At 39.4% G+C, this 23135-nt stretch overlaps 1 protein-coding gene and 1 pseudogene across 1 annotated transcript in view; one reads left to right on the plus strand and one right to left on the minus strand.

Moving 5' to 3' along the window:
- Positions 1–935: 935 nt before the first annotated feature.
- Positions 936–4515, minus strand: LOC119617959 (annotated as a pseudogene).
- Positions 4516–11711: 7196 nt separating this feature from the next.
- mtpn (myotrophin) overlaps positions 11712–23135 on the plus strand; it is a 15545-nt gene continuing 4121 nt past the window's right edge. Inside the window, exons 1-3 of the mRNA XM_017411659.3 lie at positions 11712–12083; positions 16703–16816; positions 17283–17366. Coding sequence (XP_017267148.1) covers positions 12018–12083; positions 16703–16816; positions 17283–17366 — 264 coding nt within the window. The 5' untranslated portion in view covers positions 11712–12017. The remainder of the gene's footprint in view (positions 12084–16702; positions 16817–17282; positions 17367–23135) is intronic.

Below are 23135 nucleotides of genomic sequence, written 5' to 3' on the forward strand. Positions count from 1 at the left end.
TGAGGTTGATCTGCATGCCTTTGCGGGGTTGCTAATCCCAGCAGGAGTTCACAGGTCACAAGGTGAGGCTCCATCTTGTCCCTGGGATGCAGAAAATGGAAGGGCAATTGTTTCTGCTGAAAGTCTTTCACACTTTGTCAAGAATGATACCCTTGACCTATGATTTTTGGACTATTATTGGAAGTGCCTTCAGTAAATTGCATTCAAAACAACTTTCTACAAATTTGTGAGACTTTCTTGAGATGTACGAGCACCTGTTCGTGCAACTGTAACTGCCATGGCTGTCTAAATGAGTGGAGGAGAGAGGCGGGAAGATGAGGAAAACAAAAGGGTTTAATAAACTTCTAATAAAAAGCTGCTGCGAGGCAGACGGTCCAGTCAACAAGACTAATCCAGCTGAAAAACAAAAACAGGCGGGTGGCAAACAAAGAAGACACAGTCGTGGCTGAGCATGAACAGAATTTAATATGAAACAGAAAAATCAATGGTTTTACCTTTAAAAAAAAAGTGTTTTTAGCCACAGCAGCTACTGTAAAGTTTCTGTAAAGCTTAAAATGTATGTTTAATCAGCACTGAATGAGCATTTTAGGTTGTCAAGCATTATAGAATCATTAGGTCAAAGCTTCGGTCTCACAACATTTACATATGTGGCTTGAATCTGTTAGGAATAATGTAAGTGGATTTAACCATGCAAATTTAGCTTCTTGTAGCAACAACAAAAAAAAGTTTTAATTCTGCATCTGTCTGAAAACCACGAAAGCCGCTTGGTCATGTTATGCAATTCAAAGTTACGAATGGTCACCGGTGACATGTGGTTGATGCTTCAATCCAGTGACCGAACCAGCCCTCCAACCCACTATATGTCCCCTAAAGGCTCCTGTAGTAGATAGTTGAGGCCAGGGTGTGATAATGTCAGAGACCTGGGGGCCTTTGAATTAAAAGAGAAAGAAAAAAGGAGGGAGAAAGTTCCACAGCGTGATGAAAACCGCAGCTTGAGGCTCACATCGCTCACATGTCCAGCGGAGAATGGAAATTCGGCCGCCTGATTTGTGCTTAATAAAGTTGTCACATCCTATCAGCGCTCGCATCTACAACACAAAGCACAGGCCCCCAGTCAAGGCTAGTCAGGGGTGATCAAGGGCAGCCAATAGTGGACAACACCTTAGAGTGATGGATGATAGGATAGAACACTGCCTAATGGAAGTGGGGGCCGAATGATGGAAGGCGAAACAGGTGAGCAATGGACAGCCATGGGTGTTTCTACTCAATTTATTAGGGGTAGTAAGCATCCGAGAATTATAGCGATGATCTCCTGGTAGCAAGTCGAAGAAAAGTGAATTTTCAGAGATGAACGGAAGCTGCAGAGTCTTCTCGTCTCTGCGGCTCAGAGCCCACGCTCACAGTGACTGTTAGGAAGGTATGAATAAGGGCCCGTGTCAACGTGCTTCTGCTTTAAGATAGGTCCTGTCCTCTGCCTCGCTTATTTCCTCGTGCCCACGCAGCCATTAAAGAAGCCTGACCTCCAGGGGGAGGCATTGCGTGGAGATAAAGGAAGCAGAATGTTACAGCCCACAAAAGACACACATAATGTTCCTTTGGACAAATTTGAGTCAAACTCGGATGGGTCTGACCAGAAAAACAGATATTTAAGGTGTCACCTCTTACTGCTGTCTATGTACTGAAAAGATGACCTGTCGTTCAGATCTTCAGGTCATCGTTAAGATTATTCTATTAAAGCTGCTGCACTTCTTTTCAAAGCAGCCATTTTTTCTAGAAATACTGTTGGTTTTCAATCTGCAGCTGTTTCTTTAAGTGATCTCTTATTAAATGTCTTTGCAACCATTTGGTATGATGGTCCTTATTCTCATCAAGTAATATTTCTTTATTTCTCCATTACAGGCCTTCACAGAGATTTAATTTCTCTTGAGATCTGGCTTCTTAGCTTGTGGGTTTATTGGATCAGAAATTATTCATTACTACTCTTTCCTCTGCCCTCGGACACAACACGCTCTCCTGCAGTTACTGCTTTTTCCGAACATTTTTTTTTGTTGTTTGAATTTTTGCTCTGCGATTCCTTCCAAAGCCCAGCTGTGTGCGGTGAAGCTCGCTGCTTTCAAAGTTTTCATATTGTGAACTTTGCTAAAGCAGATGATGTTCCTCCATTCTATCATAATGCATCCCAGTACAGAAACTAAATTTTCTCCATGTGCAATACCTGAGATCAACGGGGGAGCTGTGATTGAGTGGTGGGAGGTTGATATGTGGCATGTCACTAAGGAAAAATGGCTTTCATTCCTAACTTTGTGATGGTGCTTTTAAATAAAACCTGCGACACGGTAGCAGAATATTTAGAAACTGAACAACTGTTTGTACATTTAAATCTATCAATAAATATCTTTAGATAGCTACAGTATGCAATGATGCTATGGGTACAAACGGTTCTTCTACTTAATCAGAAACTTCCTAACCTATGGCCGCCACAACTAATCGACTTTATAACTGAGTGATTTTTACACAAACTGAGCTATAATTTAATGTGTTAGTAGCTGTGAGTTATTCCAAACACATACTTTGAATGCTAAAATCACGCCGGTAATATCATGGTTTGACCAAAATGGCTACAACTCCATCTTTTCTAGACATAAGATGATTTTAGTTGAAAACTCTGGCATGAAAGGTTGTGAGCAAGATGCATTCCTTCAAAGAATGCTAGGCGCTCAATATTTGACTAAATTTAATGACAGTATATCAAAAACTACAAGGGGTATGAACATATTTTGCAGAAAGGGTGCATGACAGCCAAAGAAAACACTGAGGTTTTTTCAAATCTGTGCAGCAGAAGCGACAGGCAAAAGTTTATTTGCTATGGGACAGTCATTTTTAAAGTTAGTGTCAAGAACCCACTGATGGTGATCAGCACAAACCATTAACTTAAAAAGTTATCAAAAAAAGATCAGAACAGAACAGCAAAAAATTGGGCATGGATCAAAGTAGTATAACAGGTTCGGCCATTTCTCTTGTTTTTATGTCATGTTTAATTGGCCTCTTAGTATTATTTGAATACTTCGACCATCAAAAGTCTTTTATACTCTCTGCTATTATTTTTGTAAGTCGAAAGTTGAAAAGTTTGGCAATCCCTGCTATAGCATTCGTGTGATTTTTAACTGTCCGAGCGTGACCAATCAAATGACACCCCCTCAGGTAACCCCCCCCCCCCCACTAATATGTTTCTGTTGTACCGTGATAACATTTCAAAACCTTGCATGCCAACACCATATTATGCTGTGTCAAGAGGTTAGGGTCATCAAAAAATGTTTCTATTTCTGAAACCGCATTCATCGAGCTGTAGCAGACAGACTGAAAAATGCTGTGTAGTGCACTTTCAGACCAAAACGACAAGCTGATGAACACGATAAGAATGTTGCTGCAACAAAACCTTCCATCCAATGTTGGTGGGGACCAAAAGTAAAGCTAACGTGTCCAAAATGTACCTGAATGCATCTTGTTGAGAACAGCTTCAGTGCAAGCGTTGGTGAATGAATTAATTTTGGTTTAAAATGTCTATAATCCAAAAAACTTAACATCTTACACTGTCAAGCACGTTTTGTCACTATTTTTAAACAAATAGAGGCAAACATTACTTTTTTATTTCTCTGCATGTGCTTTTGCATTCTAAGACACCACTCATACAATCTAATATTGCTCTACAGGTGCAGTACTTCAACACTTTTTTTATATTTTTCCTGCAAGACTTTTATGACTAAACAGAAGGAAAAAAAACTCAAGGAAAGCATAAAATAAAAAAAGAACTTGTGACAGTATTTTGTATGCGTTTAGTAGCTTAGGAACAAGGGAATTCTTCTCTTTCAAAACATTTTTAACAAAACTATTCAAGTAATTGCCTCAACAATTTCAAGATATTACAACCTATTGCAAATAGTAATTTAAAGTCCGCTGTAAATTCAAATTCAAAAATACTTTATTAATCCCAAAGGGAAAGTAAATGTTGTTGTAGCTCATAATCCTGGTTTTGTTAAAGAGTTGATGGCTGTGTGCAGGAAGGGTCTCTTGTAGCGTTCTGTCCCGATGTGTCCTCAGCCCTGGTGTCTTCAAAGAGTCCCACCAGGTGAGCCTCGCTGGCCTCCTGCGGAGCCATGACGGCTGAGCTCTGGAAGCTCAGGTTGGTCTTGAAGTCCTGGGCGATCTCCTGGACCAGGTGCTAGAAGGGCAGCTTCTGGATGAGCAGCTTGATGAACTTCTGGTAGTGGTGGATCTCCCTGAGAGCCACGGTACAGAGCCTGTAGAGATGAGGCTTCTTCACTCCGCTGGCTGGGGCGCTCCTGCGGGAAGCTTTGGTGGCGAGCTGCTTCCTGGGAGCTTCACCTCCGGTGGATATATGGGCACTCTGCTTGGTTTTGGCCATGACTGGAGTTCAGGGTTCTTCACATTTAACACTTGTTGTCATGGTTATGCATCATAACAAAATGTCCAAAAGTAAAAAGGCTTCAGTAAAAATCCTTCCAGCTGCACAGCATCCGATACCAGAGGACGTAATCATCCAAAAAAAGGGATTTACATCCAAAAAAAAGATGAATAAAGTTTTCAAAAGCAATATCTCAGAATGAATGGAACAGAGCTACTCTAACATGCAGCCACCTTGAGCGGCGCAATTCTGGAAAGCATTAAATGGCATTAAATGACACTTTAATGCCATATTTAAAATATCACTTTAAATTTTTCAAAGATCTTTTTGCAAAAGCATTTTACTTTAGAAACCAAAAACGAGCTAACCAAGTATCTAAGGCCTTGTGTAGCTCATTTCTATGTTTAAAAAAACCCTGTTTTTAAATTATAAAATTTGTGGCATTTCAAATTACTTTACAAAAGCTCCTCCGGCTTATTGGTAATGCCTGCCTCCCCTTGTGGATAAGTAAAGGCAGCATGCCAGTGAGCAACAGTTTTACTTTTGTCACCTTTAATTTTAAAAGGTCTTGTTATTACGAAATGCTCAGTCCCTACAAGCTGTAATATCTGGATCAAACAGACCTCAGTTTCTCCACTTCGGCAGTAGGCAGTCCTTAAAAAGTGTTAGAACACTCTGGGCCCCAGGTGTCCCGAGAAGTCTCAGTCATGAGCACAAACTCTAAAAGTTCACTCTCTCACACATTTATCAGGTTCAGCAATCTCCCATTTATTGCAGCATCTATGGCGATGCTGGAAAAAAAATCACTTTCTTTAAGATGCTCAGTCAGCATCAGTATTTGATTTTGCCCGTGGTCTTCTTCTCTCTGACAAATCTCCGGTGAATGTCTCCTTTGAGTTCAAACATTTCTTCGCGATACCTCCAGTCCTACAAATACAACTTCTTTATACCTTTCCACTGAAGGAACCTGTAACCAACTCTAACAGTCGGGATCATATGTGTGTCATTAATAGGAAAAATGTTGAACGTTGGAAAAGTTTTTCGGTGAGGGTTGACTTTTAAGAGTGCCGTACTTTATAGGTTTCTGCAGCAATACTGGTGAAGCTGGTGGAATAAGTGCCGTCTTTGCGAACAGAGCTGACATTTACGCAGCCCTCTGTGTTCCCAGGATTGTGCTGAGGCTGTAGATTCCAGCAACTGCCATAACATGACCCACTAATTACATTATGTTTGGCCATGACAAAGACTAGAGAGTGTACAACTGGGATAGATGGATTAAGCCAGTTTACCAGGTATGATTACCTTTTATAAGCCTAATGAGAATAATCTACATTTACTCTGTAAAGGAGTAGAATGAGCAGATCACAAGTGGTGAAGATTTACCTTTTTTATGCAAACATGAGTCCATTGCTTCTCATTATATTACTTCTTTTGCACCAGAAGTGTAACATATACTAAAAAAGAAAGACCTCAATTATCCCTGCAAAAACTTTAGCACTTTTCTGACATTTGGTAGACTTTGTTTTTCTGAAAAGTAACAGTTTGTAAACTATTCACGCTTTTCAAATGTGATATCACATCTTCTCTTACGAATCTTTAATTACCTGGGATCATCAACATAAAAAGTATGGACAAAGAGTCTCTGCCTTACCCATTTTGTTTTTTTTTTAAACTTAAGCCAAAATATCCCACTTTATAGGCATTGCCATATATTTTTGGAGCCAGAGTCTGCTCAGTTAGGATCTGGAGCCATAAGCCCCGCCCACTCACCTGCACACAATACTTGGGGTTTTATTAGGCATCAACTAATTAACTTCAACAAAATCTATTAGAAAAATGAATATTTAAAAATCCTACAGCAAGGTAAGAATTATGTGGATCAACAAAAGTCACCACCAGGAAAGAATTAAATGATTTGTGTTTGAAATTTTTAGTCCCATTCCTATACATGGACTTAAACTTATTTTACAGCCAGCCTGCAGGGGGCGCTTGTCCCGTTTTATCTTCAACTACCTGCATTACGTCCCTGTGTCTTGATAATATTTTAGCCTGATGGTGGGATCTATTGTGACCAGTTGCTGTAGTTTTTAAATTTGATTAAGCATGGCTGCTTAATAGTTCAGGGCCTCTAGTTGTTCTTGGATGGTCATAAAATGTAGGCAGTTAAAGCAAGAATGGGCTGCAAAAGCAGGTTTTTTTTTCATAGAATTGGCCCTTTTTTCTGTATGCTCAACCCTGTTACTTACTTATTGCCACTGAAACCATGCATTTGTAAAATATTTCTTCAGAAACTTTTATTGATTTTTTTATTAAATAAACAACTTTACCAAACTTTTTTTAAACAAATTTCTGGCATCAACTTCAAAATTGCAGCATTAAAACAGACAAAATGGAATAAAAATGTACATATATTATAAAAAAAAGTAGTTTACTACACGAATAAATCTTTAATAACTTAACCAAATTATTATAATTTGCTAATATTTTTAACCAAAGAAGAGCAAATAATTAACTTAATCTACATGATGCAAAATAGAAGAGGAAAAGAGAAAACCTCATGGCAGTTTGACTCCATTTCTTTACAAATGATTGTACTGTGTGGTCTTCTGCATTTTGCATTTCAGATATTAATCTTCAATTCAAGACCTCCAGAAATGCTGCAAGTAAAACAATAGTCCTGAATCTTTGAAATCCTTAAGTATAATTACTTTAAGCTTATGAGAGAGCAAGTTCTTGTCTCTTCCTTGGCTGACATTGCTCATTTGTGCACAATCAGGATCTCAAAATGTACCCTTTAAACTTTAAAGCACCAATTCTAATCTCTCTGACTGGAGAGAATAGACTGTTCTAAATTCTGATGAAATGTCTGGATTTGAACTATACAGACTTTCTGCAGAGGTTGTGTGCATTCATTATACAGTTTTTGTTACTTCCATAAAATCATGTGAGAGGAATGACTTTTCTAATCGTTATATGGAAGCCTGCCTGCGCTGTCAATACACAGTTATCCTCAGTTTTAGATAGTTTGAGCTAGGCGGAATTGTTTTAGCAAAACAGAGTGTTTGCCACCTGCTGATAGACTGAAAATGAAAGGATGTTGTAGTTTTAGAAAAAAAATATTTTATAATTTCTTTTAGATAGATATTTTTCCCAAATCGGTATACATTACAAAGAATTGTGCACTTCAGCCACAATAACAGCCATATTGTACACTTTAGAGTACAACCCCTATTCCAACAAAGCTTGTAAACTGTAAATAAAAACAGAATGCAATGATTTGCAAATCTCATAGACCCATATTCATTCACATTGGACCATAGTAAACATAATAACTGTTTATACTAAGAAAGTGAATGATTTTAGGAAAAAATATAAGGCAATTTTGAACTTGATGGCAGCAACACATGTCTTAAAAGTTGGGATAGGGGCAACAAAATGCTGTAAAAGTAAATGGTAGGTTAATTGGCAACAGGTCAGGAAGAGGACTGGGTGTAAAAAGAGCATTTTAGAGAGGCTGAATCTCTCAGAAGTAAAGATAGGCAGAGGTTTACCAGCCTGCAAAAAACTGTCTAAAAACAATGTTCCTCAATGGAAAATGGGGAACACTGCATAAGCTCAGAAACATTGCCACAAGTGTTTGTAAAAACAGTTCACTGTGCCGTCCACAAATGCTGGTTAGAGCTCTTTCATGCAAAAAAGAAGCAAAATGTGAACACCATCCAAGAAAAGCCAATATCTTTACATGTCGAAGCTCATTGAAAATGGACTGAGACAATGTGAAAAACTGTTCAGACCAATTCAAGTTTGAAATTCAAATTTGAATTTGGAGATTACGAATTCCACATCATCTGGACTAAAGAGGAGAAAGACCATTTGGCAAGTTGTCAGTGCACAGTCCAAAGGCCAACCTCTCTAATGATATGGGGGTGCATTAGAGCTAGCTGCACATCGATGCAGAAAAGTACATTCAGGTTTTAGAACAATGCATGCTCCCATTCAGATGACATCTTTTTTTTAGACTGACAACGCTAAACCTCAGACTGCATCCGTTCCAACAACATGGCTTCAAAGTAGAAGAGTCCGGGTGCTGAGCTGACCTGCCTGCAGTCCAGACCTCTCACTAACAGAAAACATTTGGTGCATGATGAAAGAAAAATCCTTCAAAGAAGCCCCAGGACTGTTAAACAGCTAAAATCCTACATCAAGACAAGAATGGGACAACATTCAAAAACTTCATCAGCTAGATATTCCTAGATATTTGATGGCTGTTGTTAAAAGGATGCCTTCACAGTGGTAAGCATGGTCCTGTCCCAACACTTCTTAGATGTGTTACTGCCATAAAATTCAAAGGTGGTACAATTTCTAAGTTTAATCATTTGATCTGTTCACTATATTCCACTGTGAATAAAAAATTTGGTTTACAAGATATGCAAATCATTGCTTTTTTTTTTAATTTTTACATTTTACACAACTTCCTAGCTTTTTCACAATTGGGGTTGTACTTTAGAGTACAATAAATTATAGGTTAAAATCTTACGGCATATAATTCCAACCATTTTCTTGAAATAATAGTCAGTTTCTCATCATGAAAGTCAGATGTTGGTTTTAGAGTGTGGCATAAAACGCAGATGTCATTTTATAGGGAGTTTTAGTTGAGTGCATTTTATTTCAGCGTTACCCTTGCTGCCGTAGCGTAGTCATAGATGTCTCATTAGCATAACACGCAGCAAAAACCTACAGTATTCATTCTTGCCCTTCCAACCATTCACGTGTAAAAATCTGCAACAAGCAGGGGCGTTTATTACTATCACACTGAAGAGTTTTAGTACCTGCGCTTCGGCAGCTCAGTCTGTAATATCTGCATGTGTGAAAGGGGTGAAAGGCATCTTGGGAGAGATGTTGTAAAAGGGAGCTATAGGAGGCGGAGGAGGAGGAGGATGGGAGAGCTCTTGAATCTCATTAGTTGCATTTTTATTCTCATCATATAGAATTTATAGAATTTTCTCAGAATGGTGTCCTGAATTATCCTTGGAACCAAGTGTTTTTTTTCCAAAGGACCTGCTGGTTTTGTGTTATGATAAGACTTTTGTCACCACCCATATTTCACAAGGAGGGGCTGAAGATAGGACGTTTACAGTAGCTATCACTGAAGAACACCGTTCAGAGACAGAACAGAGTGATCTAGCATGCTTTAGTGACTATGTAGCAAAAATAGGTAGCAGTATGGCTTTTAAATTGCCCTTGAGCTTTACTCCTCAAAGTTCAGTAATGACTCCTTCTTCCTCCCCCTGTTGCTAAGTTTCTTTCAGTTGATGATTTATTGCGTCAAAGACTGATTGAGCGGTTCTTTAAATGGCATAGAGGCATAGATAACAATAGACATGGGCTTTAAAGGTAACTAAAATTATAATGCATGAGCCATGCTCAGCTAAAGCATTATCAGTCATAAGATGTCTTTATAGGGGATGTCTCTATCTCTCTCTTGTCCACACACAGGTACATAATATAGGGACTTTACTGGTTTTGCTCCATATTTACAGTGTGTATTCACCTGCTAAAGATAAAGATAGATTTGTATTTTAGATAAAGCAGGGTGGTCTTGTTGTCATGCTTTGACCTTTTTTTTTTTAGCAACCCCATTAAAAGATGAGTTAGGATGTTGCATTTAACCTGAACAAATTTAGCTTTGAACTTCATTAAAAAATACCTTCATTAAAAATTCAAACAAGTTAAACTCGCATGCTGAGGTATAAAAAGAACCCTGCAGAGAAGCCGAGCAAAGGTGACAAAATCCTCAAATTGCAAAACAAATGGGGAGGGGGGTTGCCATATACCGGTACTGTTTAAAGATTTAGAGAAGCAAGAAAAAGTCTTTGAGGGACAAGACAACCAACCAGTATAGACCCTGCTCAGTGCATGAATAAATAAATAAATTAGTCACATTTCTGCAGTAGAAATTTATCCACGTATGGGGTTCCATTTGTGCCAAAAATATGTTTATGTTTGTAAGGTGCTTATTGGGCAGCGTGACAGCTTAGTGGTTAATACTATTGCCTCACAGCAAGAAGGTCCTGGGTTCAAACGTGTATGCTCTTTCTGTTTTTGCGTTTGCGTGTTCTCCTCGTGTTTGTGTGGGTTTTCTCTGGGCACTCCGGTGTCTTCCCTCAGTCTAAAAACATGCATGTTAGGCTGGTTTCAGGCCCAGGATTCCCTTGAAAATGAGATATGTGATCTCAATGGGACTTACTTATCATATGTAAGGTGTATATGTATTGTAACATGCCTATGTACGGCATTGTATCTATGTGCCACACCTAATGTAATATGTTGACCCACAGTAATTCTAAATGAAGAGTCATGCTCTAAACTTTTTTGTTTTTCTATGCCCTGAGGTTAAGTTCAAATGAATCTCTTCATGTCTGCATAACTGGAAAAATGTTGTTAATTTCTTTATGTTGAAAAAAAAAACCCTCTGAAAGTGATGAAACAAACAGCAGCAATCTTGATTAAATGAGGAAGTGTATGAGCTGAACTGATATGTATGTTCATTGCTATTTAAAGATGTGTGAAACTGTGGTCTGACCATAGGCATGCATTAAAAGTTGACCTTGTTTGGTCCAGCTTATTTTTTTTCTTTTTTTTTTTTGTTATGAAGGATGTTAAGAGATGCAGCTGCCAGGAATAAGACAAAGAGGAGACATATGGATGCAGTTAGAGAGGACATGGAGGTAGTTGGAGTGAGGACAGAGGACGCAGAAGACATATATGGAGGAGGATGACTCGCTGTGGCTACCTCTGAAAAAGGAACAGCCGAAAGAAAAAGAAGAAGCTTGGACATCTCTTTAATAACTACATAGACTTTAACATTGAGACTTGTCTTTATTCCATTGTAGTTGTGAAGCCCTGTGGATTACATTTGCATGCAATAAAAAGAGGAAGACTTTGGGAAAATAAACAAGTTTGTAATGTTCAACAAAATTTGGTTTACAGCAAATTGAAGTGGTTTTGAACGAGCAGTGCCCTGAAAAATTAAAATGCCTTCACGACCCATCTCCAACTCGGAATTTTATGCTCTTCCTTTACTCCTGATATGGTGCTCTAAATATTTAGGTATTCGTTTCGGACTCTATCTATTTAAAAATAAATAAATAAATAAAAAGTTGTTACAACGTAAATCCTATAAGCACTAGGAAGCCAGACGCATACACTTTGGAATAAAAAAAAGCGAATCCATCTCTTTAACGTGAACACCTGAACGCAACAATTTACCGTAAAACATTCACTTCCGGGTAACGGTAGCGGAACGTTTCTGTCGCGCAGAAAGGCGGATCCCCCTCAACTTTTTTGCCACTTTGTCTTTCAGAACTTCAGTAAAACCAGTTTCTACAAATCACTCCTCGCCGTGCTGTCATTTAAAAGTTGGTACACAGCTTGTATTAAAACGACTCCACGGTCAGAGCGACTTCTTTCGACCGCCGTCGCACGGAGGACAGAGAAGAGTTTTCTCTCAGGCTCGGCTCGCTGACTTTGAACGCTCTCGGCATCAAACTCGTCGGCTGCCCCTGCAGCACAGCAAGAAACAAGCAGAAGGAAGATGGCTAAAGACCTGGCGTGGGCAATAAAGGGCGGGGATGTTGACGAAGTTAAAGCAATGCTTACGGTAAGAAGACTGTCGGGTTGGCTGTTCGGCATTTCTTTGTGGAATAATCTGACAGGTGGCGGTTTAGCTGGGATAGTGGACGATTGTTTGTAGACTTGCTAACTAGCTAACACTTGACGTGAATTCGGCAAACCAGCAAACAAGGAACCTGTAGGAGCCCGCTGGAGTAGCTGTAATTTAGGAGCTTTTCTTTCTTTTTTTTAACGGATTGTATTTGTAAAGTCTGATTGCTAAGTTAGCATAGTTAGCATCTCGCCGTGGTACTCCTAAACCGTGCTTAGGCAGATAGCGGGCCATTGTTCTACTTTGTTGTCGGCCTTAGTTTTACGAACGTGTGTCGCTCATTCTGTGTCAACAAGTGGCCACGACTGTGGCTAATGTTCAGTTCGGCTGGCATGAAAGCAACCTGTTGGTGAGCTAACCTGTATTAGCTAGCCCGACGGATAACTCCCATGCTTATTGTGGCGACAGCGCTAGCCACGACAAACAAATATAATACGTGCGCGCAGAATGTCCGCTGCTGAAAGGATTCTTAAGCTAGTCGGCAGAGTGACTGAATTTAGCATTATCACGGGAGGCGTGTTTAGTTAGGAGCTAGCTTGCTAACCAAACCAGACAGGCCCTTGATATTCAGCGTTGTCCTGGTGGGCGGGGGTCTCGGAGATGAAACTCGCCTTCATTAAAACCACTTTGACAATCAGGCGCCACTTAGAGTTAGCCAGTTAATTGGGTGAAGTAAAGGAAACTCGAGGGCCTTTTTTTTTTCGGTGAAACTGGAACAGCTATCACCCAGTCTGTCGTTTGTTCCTGTTTTCTTCAACTGAATATTTATTTGGGAGTGTGATCGTTACTCATTTGTGCTTCCTAAATGACTAGACCGCCCTGATCACCCCTGACTAATGACCACTGACAGGTGAAGTGGCCAAACATTGATTATTCATCCCAGTCCTGTATGAGATATTAAGCAGCGAGTAAGTGTTTTATCCTTGAGGTTGACATGTTGCAAGAAGAGAGTTGGGGGGGGATTGAAGCAAACTTTAAAAACAGCTCTGATGTGATCTGGCCAGATTTTTGTCTGTTACCCTCCATTTGTTCTTGAAACATTATCATACCGTGCAAAAGGAACCAGATAAGTCTTCATGAAGGCATAACTCTCACACACCTGATCGGCCACCAAAGGGACTATCATAAGCAAGCCACAACACAACTTTATTTGTATCAACTTGTAAAACACACTTAAGAATAAAAAAAAAAATATATATATATATATATATATATATATATATATATATATATATATATATATAATTAAGTCATGTTATGGAAGAAAAAAAAACAGTATAAATGATCCTGCAATTTGCTGTCAGGCTATTTGTTCTTAGCTGCAGACTTATTCATAATGACTTTTGCTTTATTAGTTGTACTACAAGTAGTACTTGGACTTAATTGAGGCATTCTACGAGAGAAACTCTTATAATGTTACTTGCCTTATTGACTTGCAGGGTCATGAACAACATTATGAAATAATCCCAACAAACTGGCTTGTTAAATTGTGCAAAACGCCATTTAAGTCACTCATATGCAGTTGCATCCAGAAATGATTTATAGTCCACTGGAAGATGCCCTGAAAAAAGGCACACACAGATATTATTCTGATTTTTAGCAGAAATCATAATAGGACTAACTGCCACTAACGAGTATTTTTATTTCAAATAATCTATCAACTCATTTTTTTATTCTCTTGGTCAACCATTTTATTTTTAACAGTCAACATTGGCATTTACAGTTCACCACAAGATGTGAACAAAGATGAGCAAATTAAAGTTTTGAGCTTCTGAATTCGAGCAGGGTTGAAATGATCCGCCACTCCATCTTCATGAAGCACTTTCTCAACCACTTCAAGCTTTTACTTATTTGTGATTATTATTTGTCTGCGAGGTACCTGGGTGGTCATGATACTTAGCTGTCGTTGTCGAGTCTCTGTACAGTCCCCCTGGTACCTGGAGAACAAATTTCGTTCTCACGTTTTTACCCTTTTGACTGGTGAAAATTCTATTCTCTTTATTCTGATAGTCTTGTTGAAACCACTCTAGTACTTTATCATTCTTTACAACTCTGGGGTATTTTTTTCATTTTAATTGTGAAAATGAAAAACATAAATTTTGCCTGCTGTTTCAGCCACGGCCATTGAAGGTAACATTTAAACACCGTTAGAAGTGGCTGAGATTCAATATCCATCACTGCTAATAGATTCAGTGGAATTGGTTTGAAAATGAAAAATTGTGTTCATTATGTTGAAGTTGACCTTCAGTGGGGTTTGGAATAAAGGTGAGTGGGTGCAGTGTGGATTATGATGTGGTTATCACAAATGGAGGCTTTGTGAGCATCGGGATCCCGTTCTTTCAAACCAGGAAGGGGGGGGAGGGAAAAAACCCAACATTTTAGCAAGTGATTATTTTATTCCTCTTCATTTTTGCTAATGCAGCTTTTAAATGTGTTACTGTAATGCCTTTTTAAAAGTAAAAATCTCAATTAAAAGGAAAAAAAAGACAATCTGTTGAACAAATACCATTAATAGATGTGCATCAGATTGGGTTGAGAGCAGTCCATAATCTCCGTAAATATTGTATTTTGAAAATGATTAGGTTAGCCTTTGTAAACTAAATAGCCAGTGGTGGTGTTACTGTACACAAACGTCGAAGTTTGATACGTAACTCTGTTTTGAAGTCAGTTTGGTATGATGGCATTAAGGGAAACAAATAAATGTATAAAGCATACAGTTGGGTACATCTAGGTATACAGCAGTGACATTTAGCTATATAGCCGAAGCTTTAAATATTGTGCACAATTGTAGCTTGTGCTTGGTCAAATAAAATGCTGGTGAGAGGGAAATTTGCAACAATCATATATATATATTAATATATAGTGTCTGTGGTTGTATTACTTTCAGTGTGTGTTTTAAATCGGCATTTTCTCCAACAAAGTATAGCTGCATGTATGCTGCTTTAAAAAAAACAAAAAAAAAACAGTTTGAATACTACAGGGTAATGTTAGTTTGGTTTTTTTTTTCATACCAGTTACGTTTACATTTGGGTGATGCTATTTCAAACAAGTAATTGGTTCAGTCAAGTTCAACATGGAGCCAGCTACCCTATTGGTGCCGAACGATGCCGGCGTAAAGTTTGATCCATTGTTTGTCATTTTTCCTTCTTTTCTCTGCCATCACTGTGGCTGACTATGAGGCCGGAACGTTCCAAAACGGCAGCGGGGGCGTCCTTAAGCTCCGGTCTACCTGTGCTCTCGTTGCTTGTTTGTTGTGGGCTTGCTTTTTTTCTGCTTGCGTGGCGGAGAAAGGAGTTCTGTGTGTGTACAAGCTTAAAACAACGCTGTGTACATTTGCTGTATGTTCGGACTACGTTCTTCCCAAACCAAAAGGGCCATACAAAAGGTTTTGTTACAAATACATATAGCTTAACTAATAGCAAGGCTATTCCTATCATCCCGTTCTCAGGCGTTTTAATATGAAAGGATTTGTGTAACTTGATAGTAAAGAGGTGCATTTTAAGCAAAAACACCCTGAACCCATCTGTATTATTCAGTTATTCTTTAAATATTTAGTCAAACTGACACTAATCTCAGCTGGCGCTTTTGTTGTTTTTGCTTAAAATATAACTGACCAAAGGGTTGGGATGAAGACTTCTGTGAATGAAAGTTTCCTCACCCCTAGTTATGCAGACAAAACAAAAACCAACCCTCTAATGAAATGGAGGCTCCATGCAGAGATGTGTGTTGATGCTAATCCTGCTACCAGGTGATCAGTCAATATTCTATCATTTTTACCAGTCTGATGGATCGACATGGACAGCCATGCATGTATATTAAAGCCGAGCTTATTTGTGACCAGTTTCCCCTTTCTGCTTTCCTTTCGGTATAAACTACAAGGTCAGAAACAGATGCTGGGATGCTCCGAGATTTCATTGTTGTTGTTTGTTTTTCTTTTTCTTTTTTTCAGGTGGGCGATATTGTCGAACAAAGCGCACCGACCTGAAAAGCGCTGTTGACTGTGTTTTTCTTGTTGTTGTTTTTAAAGACTCGCATAAATTCTTTGAATTCGCCCCTTTCATCCAGACTTTGAATATTTGAAAATCAATGCCCATCCCTGCTTGATATTCATCTGCCTTCCCGAGCCTCTCCACATATGTAAGCTTTTTTTTATGAAGACGAAGTCTCTGGGGTAATAAATACAATTGGATACAGTCTCCTTGGTCTTTACCTAGAAGGTAAATTAAACGTGCACAGTTTTGAGAGGAGCCAGAACTGACATGAAAGCTGTGATTGATTTGTCTTTTGCCACTTGGAGGCCACCTGGTATTCACCTGAGTGTGTCGTTTTGTTGTAGGGGAACTAGAAAAGTTGCTGTGTGTGTGTCCGCATGCATGCAGGACAGTGGAGGAAAGTCATAGTGCCTGCGTGCGACCTAAATAAACGTTTGTCAATCATGAGAGTTCCCATTTCAGTACACTGGAACCTCACTACACAGCTGAATGCATTTTGCTTGCTTGTGATGGTACCAATAATGTGCTTTTTTTTTGTTTGTGTGTTTGTTGTTTTTTTTTCAGGATGATAATGTAAATCTGAACCTGGAAAATGGGAGGAAGCCACTTCATGTCGCTGCAGACTTTGGCCATCCGGAATTGATCAAATTCCTCGTTTCTAATGGAGCAGATATCAACGTAAGAGACACGACAGTCGCTGCCACCTCATGCTGTTTTTTGCATTAATTTGCCTACTGTTTAGGGTTGTTATGACCACAGAAAATAACTGCTCTTGTCTGCTTCCCTTACCCACAATGTGTCCACTGTCGCAGTGTTTGACTTGACACTATTGATTTGTTTTAACAAAAGTAGCTTAACCGCTAAATATAACTTGCTCGTTTTTTAGCCTTGTTTTCATTGAACGGGCCTCGCCCATGTTAGCAGTTCGGATCATTTTTCATCACTTAACTCCACAACTGAAACATGGTTGATTTAAAAATAAAAAGTGCACAATTTTTTTATTTTCAGTTTTTATATTTGAGGGAGAGTTATAGCCTCTTGTGCAGTATTTTTTCCTCATTCATTTTTAATGAGAGGGATGCATTTGCATTGGATTTTATTTTTTTTACCCTTTCCATATCTTTCTTTCCCATCATCTCCGCAGGCTTTAGACAAGCACGGGTTCTCTCCACTTATGACCGCCTGTTTGGAGGGTCACCCATCGTGTGTCAAGGTCCTGTTGGAAATGGTTGGTATCCTAATTCGAGCGCACATTCGTGCCCGGCGTCTATGAACAGATGGTCCCCGTTGTCTTTTCACTCATCAGTGCTTGTTGTGTCGGTTCCTACAACACGAGTGCTGATGAGGTAACTCGTCAGACAAAAGGGTCTTCAGCGCTGTCCTGTGGAGGCCATGCTGGAATGTTCAAAGAGCATCACAGAATGTGCTTCTGTTCTTTTCTTCTTTGTCCAGTCGTAGCATTCGTGGCTGCACAGTTCATTTCTCCATCTAGAAACTCATTCTATCATTCTAACAGCCCCCCTTAAGCATTTTGCATTAGAACTATCTTAAACCCTAAATTATTTACATCATAGCTGTTGTGCATTTTGAATTCCTATAGTTTGGTGCAGTCGGCACTGGGTGTTTCTCTACTGCTGAATAACAAGCATCCTTAATAAATGTCAATTTTATCCAGTCCTAAAAAACAGTTGCATGCATTTTTGCCATGGTTAAATAGAAAAGCCACCATTTATTAGTGAAGGGACTTTCTTTTAGGAAGTTTCTGCTTCCTCTCGCCCATCTAACCTGAAGGTTTGGCTCTATTACGAGCACAAGTGTCACAAAAATGGCCAAATTCTCTGCTCATCTTGGTTGCCGTTGATAGACTTTCCCTAAAAGAAACTGAGCCTGACTGCAGTGAAATTGATAGCCCTCCGGACAGTGGATGTCACACAAGCTGGGCCACAATAGCACCTAGTTTTTGTTTGTTTTGTTTTGTTTATTAATACCCTGTTCTATGTGTCTACTATTCCTGTGCTAAGGTGAATTGGTTTTATACTGATAGTTTCCTTTAATTTGTTACAGGTTATCATTACATTTAGGTAGAAGATGAGTCAATTTCCCCTGTGATGTAAGAAGTCCAAATTTGGCAACAGGCAGCTTTTTTTTTCTTTTTCTTTTTTAAAAAAAAACTACGAAATTTGGTTGCTTTCACTTTTTAAAGCTTTAACACAAACTTGGCCTCATTGTGTGGCAGGAACCCCACATTGTGAAAGACTGGATGTTATGTCAAAAAGCTTCTGTCAAATGTGTATACGAGAGGGAGACATGAAAACGGACACAGCAGGTTTGTCCAGCCTGAATAAACAGCAGGGCCTCGAAAACGGTCGGTTCGTGGGGGGTTTGTTTTACGCGAACAAAAGCAAAAGAAGAAGTGGCGATGAGTTTAATAGTCATCACCCTTTTCACTCAACATCACATGCGTTGTTTTCGGTCGGTTCACTTTTAGCTGCAAATAGTTGCCTAGAAAGAGGAAGGCGTAATTTACGTAGTAAAATTAGCAGCGTTGTGTCAGAGAGACACTTGCCCACCCCCCACCACCACCGTGTTTCTTTCCCAGCCTTTGGTATCAACCGGCAGAGTCTTGGATGCAGTCGGCATGCAGATGGCAACTGTTGTCCCCTGGTCATCATCAGTGCTGTTAGCTCAAAGATAAACTGAAGGAAGTGGACAATGCCAACAGGAAAAAGAAAATGGCACTTTACTACAAAGGGAGTTATTTCTGGTTGAAGTCGCAAGTTGTAATGTTAGATGGAAGGAGCAGATTATATGGTGTGACTTTTTTTCCTTTTTTTAAATTCCCTATAATTAGATATATCTGTTGTAGTATTTCAAGGTGACAAGATGAACAGCAATGCCATAGATTGAAAGGCAAGGTACAAACCCTAATTCTAGATTAAAAAGTGTTGGGTTTGGCTTTCAGTTCTATTTTTCAGTTGTTTCCAATATGCAGAATAACATGAATTTACATTACACTTCAAATGACTGTATAGAGTTATCGCTCGATGATTGGGGAATTTCAAACAATAAAATAATTTAAAAATATTGACAAACTGTGGCATTTCTGGGGCAAAATCAACAGCAGTGACTATATCCGAGTCAGGATCATGTTCAGTGAACTCAACATGAGAAAGGGTGTCGTTCATGGCGGCTGCAGAAAAAGAAAAGTTGCCGAATGTCAGATTTTTGAACAGAAATTTGCAAGGATTTTTTTTCTTTTTTTTTTCTTCTCCTGCGCTGGAGCAGCAGAAAGGACAGATACTGATCAATAAGGTTATCGCGCTTTGTTGTAGTTTTAGATACACAACAATCAGCGTTTGCAAAACCACAGAGCGACATAGGCAACTTTTATGTGAGAAAGTTTTGCGGTGAGTGAATTAATAGCAAAGAAACTGAAGCCTCATGCAAAGCGAGTTTGTGAAGGAATGAATCATTTCTGCATTTACTTCACCTTGACTGCATTAATATAGCAAGTAAAATTTATTTACTACCTTTCACAGATAAAAATCACAAAGTGCTTCACGTATAAAATTCATATTCAAAAGAAACCATTTTCTTCTTGAGTCCAAAAAGAACTGTAAAACTGAAAATCATCAGTTTGGTATTGAGATTTCAGCTTCTTAAAAAGGTGTTCTATTTTCCAGAGAGATTTAAACCTTTATCCCTTTATAAATCAATATCAAAAGCCAAGGTGACATTAAAGTGAAGGGTTAGGATTAAGACAGAAAATAGGGTTGGGCCTCAGATTACTTCCAAGAAGTCAAATTCCTTCCACTTTAATCTCCTCCTTTAATTTCTTGATTTGTACCCTGTTCATATTCATATTTAGTTCAAGCTCTTTATCTGTTCTGTAAAACATCCTCAGGCCCCAAAACTATTTTGCAGCTGTGCAAGTACCTCCTTCAAGTAGATCTTTAAAAGCATTAGAGAAGAGACGAGCAGCCATCACTCATATGAAAGGGGATAATTGTGGTCGAAAGGATTTAAGTGGACCCATGGGTTTTCCTTCAGGGCCTTCCTACATATTTACCTCTGCTAACCACCAACAAGGATTATCACCTAGATGCAGCTAAAAGGTAAATGGTCACCACAGGGACCAGATCTTAATACATCTACGCCCTGTCAAGCTGTGAAAACTTGCCTGTAGTCTCAACACAAGATTAATCGATTGTTCCAGAGCCACATTATTGACCGTGCGGCTGTGTGTCCACTCTGCCTGGCTGCACCTGTAGCGCCACAGCTAACACACTCTGCAGTGGCTAAAGAGGAGTCCACAGAGAGCGGTGGATTATGACTGTTGCGTCAGCAAACAAAACCTGCTCGGTGTCCTAGTGTTTCATGGGAGTTGACACCTGTCTCTGCAACTGCACTGGGCATTGCTGTTGGTTATGAATGATGAAAGGTCAAGATTTTACTTACTTATTTACCTTTTTTAATGTAATAGGTGACCCAGCTGAAAGATCCTGAATCCTGCAGAGGCCATCCAGCTGAATAAAGGCCTGCTATGAAAGGACACACACTTCCTATTCTTACATGAGGAACTATGTGCACAACTGGGAAGAAATTCAATTTTATTATGTATAGTCAGTTCTTCAAAGCTAGTTAATATTTTGTCTTGATTATACACTAGGAAAATGGCTTAGGTCTGTTTCCAAACCTCATTTTGATTTTTTTTTTTTTATTAAGGAAGCAAAGTAAACGTCATTGCCCCACACAGACTCGATATTGCCAAAAATATTCTCTCACCTCTCTTCACACATACAAAGTTGTGTAACATCCCCATTCTTAATCCATAGGGTTTAATATGGTGTTAGCCCACTCTTTGCAGCTATAACAGCTTCAGCTCTTCTAGGAAGGCTTTCCTCAAGGTTTAGGAGTGTTTAAGGGAATTTCTGACCATTTTTCCAGAAATGTATTTGTGAGGTCAGACACTGATGTTGGACAAAAAGACCTGGCTCTCAGTTTCTGCTCTAATTCATTCCAAAGCTGTTCTACCAGGTTGAGGTCAGGACAGTCAAGTTCTTCCACACCAAACTCGCTCATCCATGTCTTTATGGACCTTGCTTTGTGCACTGGTGTGCAGTTATGTTGGAACAGGAAGGAGCCATCCCCAAACTGTTCCCACAAATTTGGAAACATTGAAATTGTCAATAATGTCTTGTAATGTTGAAGCATTAAGAGTTCCTTTCACTGGAACTAAGCAGCCGAGCTCAACTCCTGAAAAACAACCCTACACCATGATTCTCCCTCCACCAAACTTTATACTTGGCACAATTTAGCCAGACAAGAATCGTTCTCCTGGCAACCACCAAATCCAGCCTCAGCTTCTGCTGAGCCCACTCTGTGATTTTTATGTGGCCTACTACTTCGTGGCTGAGTTGCTGTTATTCCCAATCTCTTCCACTTTGTTATAAAATCACTAACAGTTGACTGTGGAATATTTAGTTGCAAGGAAATTTCACAAGTGGAATTCACTGAGTTCCTAAGAGTGACCCCTTCTTTCACAGATGTTTGTAGAAGCAGTCTGCGTGCCTAGGTGCTTGATTTTATACACCTGTGGCCGTGGAAGTGATTGGAACACCTGAATTCAGTGATTTGGATGGGTGACTACTTTCCGCAGTTTAGTGTATGTTGTGTAACGGAAAGCTGATATCTACACTCCTCAGTTCCGAGTTGTTTACGTGGTTACACATGGATCACGAACAGACCTGCAACAATTGGTTGATCAATTATAAATGGGTGGCTTCTCTGAAAACAATAAAATTGTATCTGTAGTGATTTCTCCCTCCTCCTCGTTACCTTTGTATGCATGTTGGCTGGTTTTACTCAATTGTCAATTCGGTCTCTAAGACTGAGTTCCAAACTTCAAACTAAAAGACGTATTTCCTCCATAGCATACCTGACACTCCACTTCAGTAAAAATATTGTTTTTTGTGTTTGTTTTTTTTCCTTTTCTGGCTGTTCTAAAAGGTCAGTAGTCCGATGAAAGTGTTTCATTTCAAATAATTTCTGACAGATGCTCTTCACCAATGTTTAAAGACATACTCAGGAGACTATTCAATTCAATTCCATTCTCTAGAGGCCTAATGAAAACGTAATGGACACGTTTGCAGGTCAGTGGTATTACATTACTGACCCAATGCTGCTTTGTATGGCTCCATAACTCAGGATGATGATGCATCTCTGTTTGACTGCAAACACCCTGGGAGACTATTCTTATTCATTAGTGTCTCACTTGGCCACCAGCTTCTTTGACTGGATAATGTTTGGTCAGTGAGGTGTCCAAAGGGGGTCATTATTCAAGTTGAGAAAAGCTCATTACCGTAAGTGTAGTCTGGAGAGTGCAGCTGAGCTGGGTGGCCCTTGAGAATGGCGTGATGTGTTCTGTGAAGCAGTTACAGGAGTACCCCAAGTAGCCATATATGGTGTAAGTAATAAAATATTACTGGGTCTAGCCAATGTTGTCTATGGAGGACATGTTCGGTCAGTGAAAAGAGATGCTTGTTATTGCATTGTTTGGTGTCATATGTGACGGCGTACACAATGCAGACATCTTGTTATTTCCCCCAGCAAGCGAAATATTGATGGCGAAAGGGCTAAAGTCAAGTTGTATTGCTGCTGCCTTCCAGCTAAATGAGGTCTCAGTCAGTTACTAGGTATCATTTTAAACCAGCTACTAATGACTTCCCCAGAGCTGGGGCAAAGAAGGGGGAAATGGCACTTCCCCCTATTTGCCTGTCCTCCTCTTCACTTTCTGAACTCACTGGAGTACAGAGTGCAGTGATTGGTGGCTGGGTACCTGATATGAAGCGGCTATTGGAAGGGTTTACAGACACAACAAACACCTTATCGCGGTGTTAACGATGGCTCCGAGTGTTTTCTAAAAGTTGGATAAAGCAACAGCCTATATCAGGAGGACACAGAAACATTATCAGAGAAAATGTATTCTGCCCCCCCC

Source organism: Kryptolebias marmoratus, linkage group LG18 (genome assembly GCF_001649575.2).
Source record: "Kryptolebias marmoratus isolate JLee-2015 linkage group LG18, ASM164957v2, whole genome shotgun sequence".
NCBI lineage: Eukaryota > Metazoa > Chordata > Actinopteri > Cyprinodontiformes > Rivulidae > Kryptolebias > Kryptolebias marmoratus.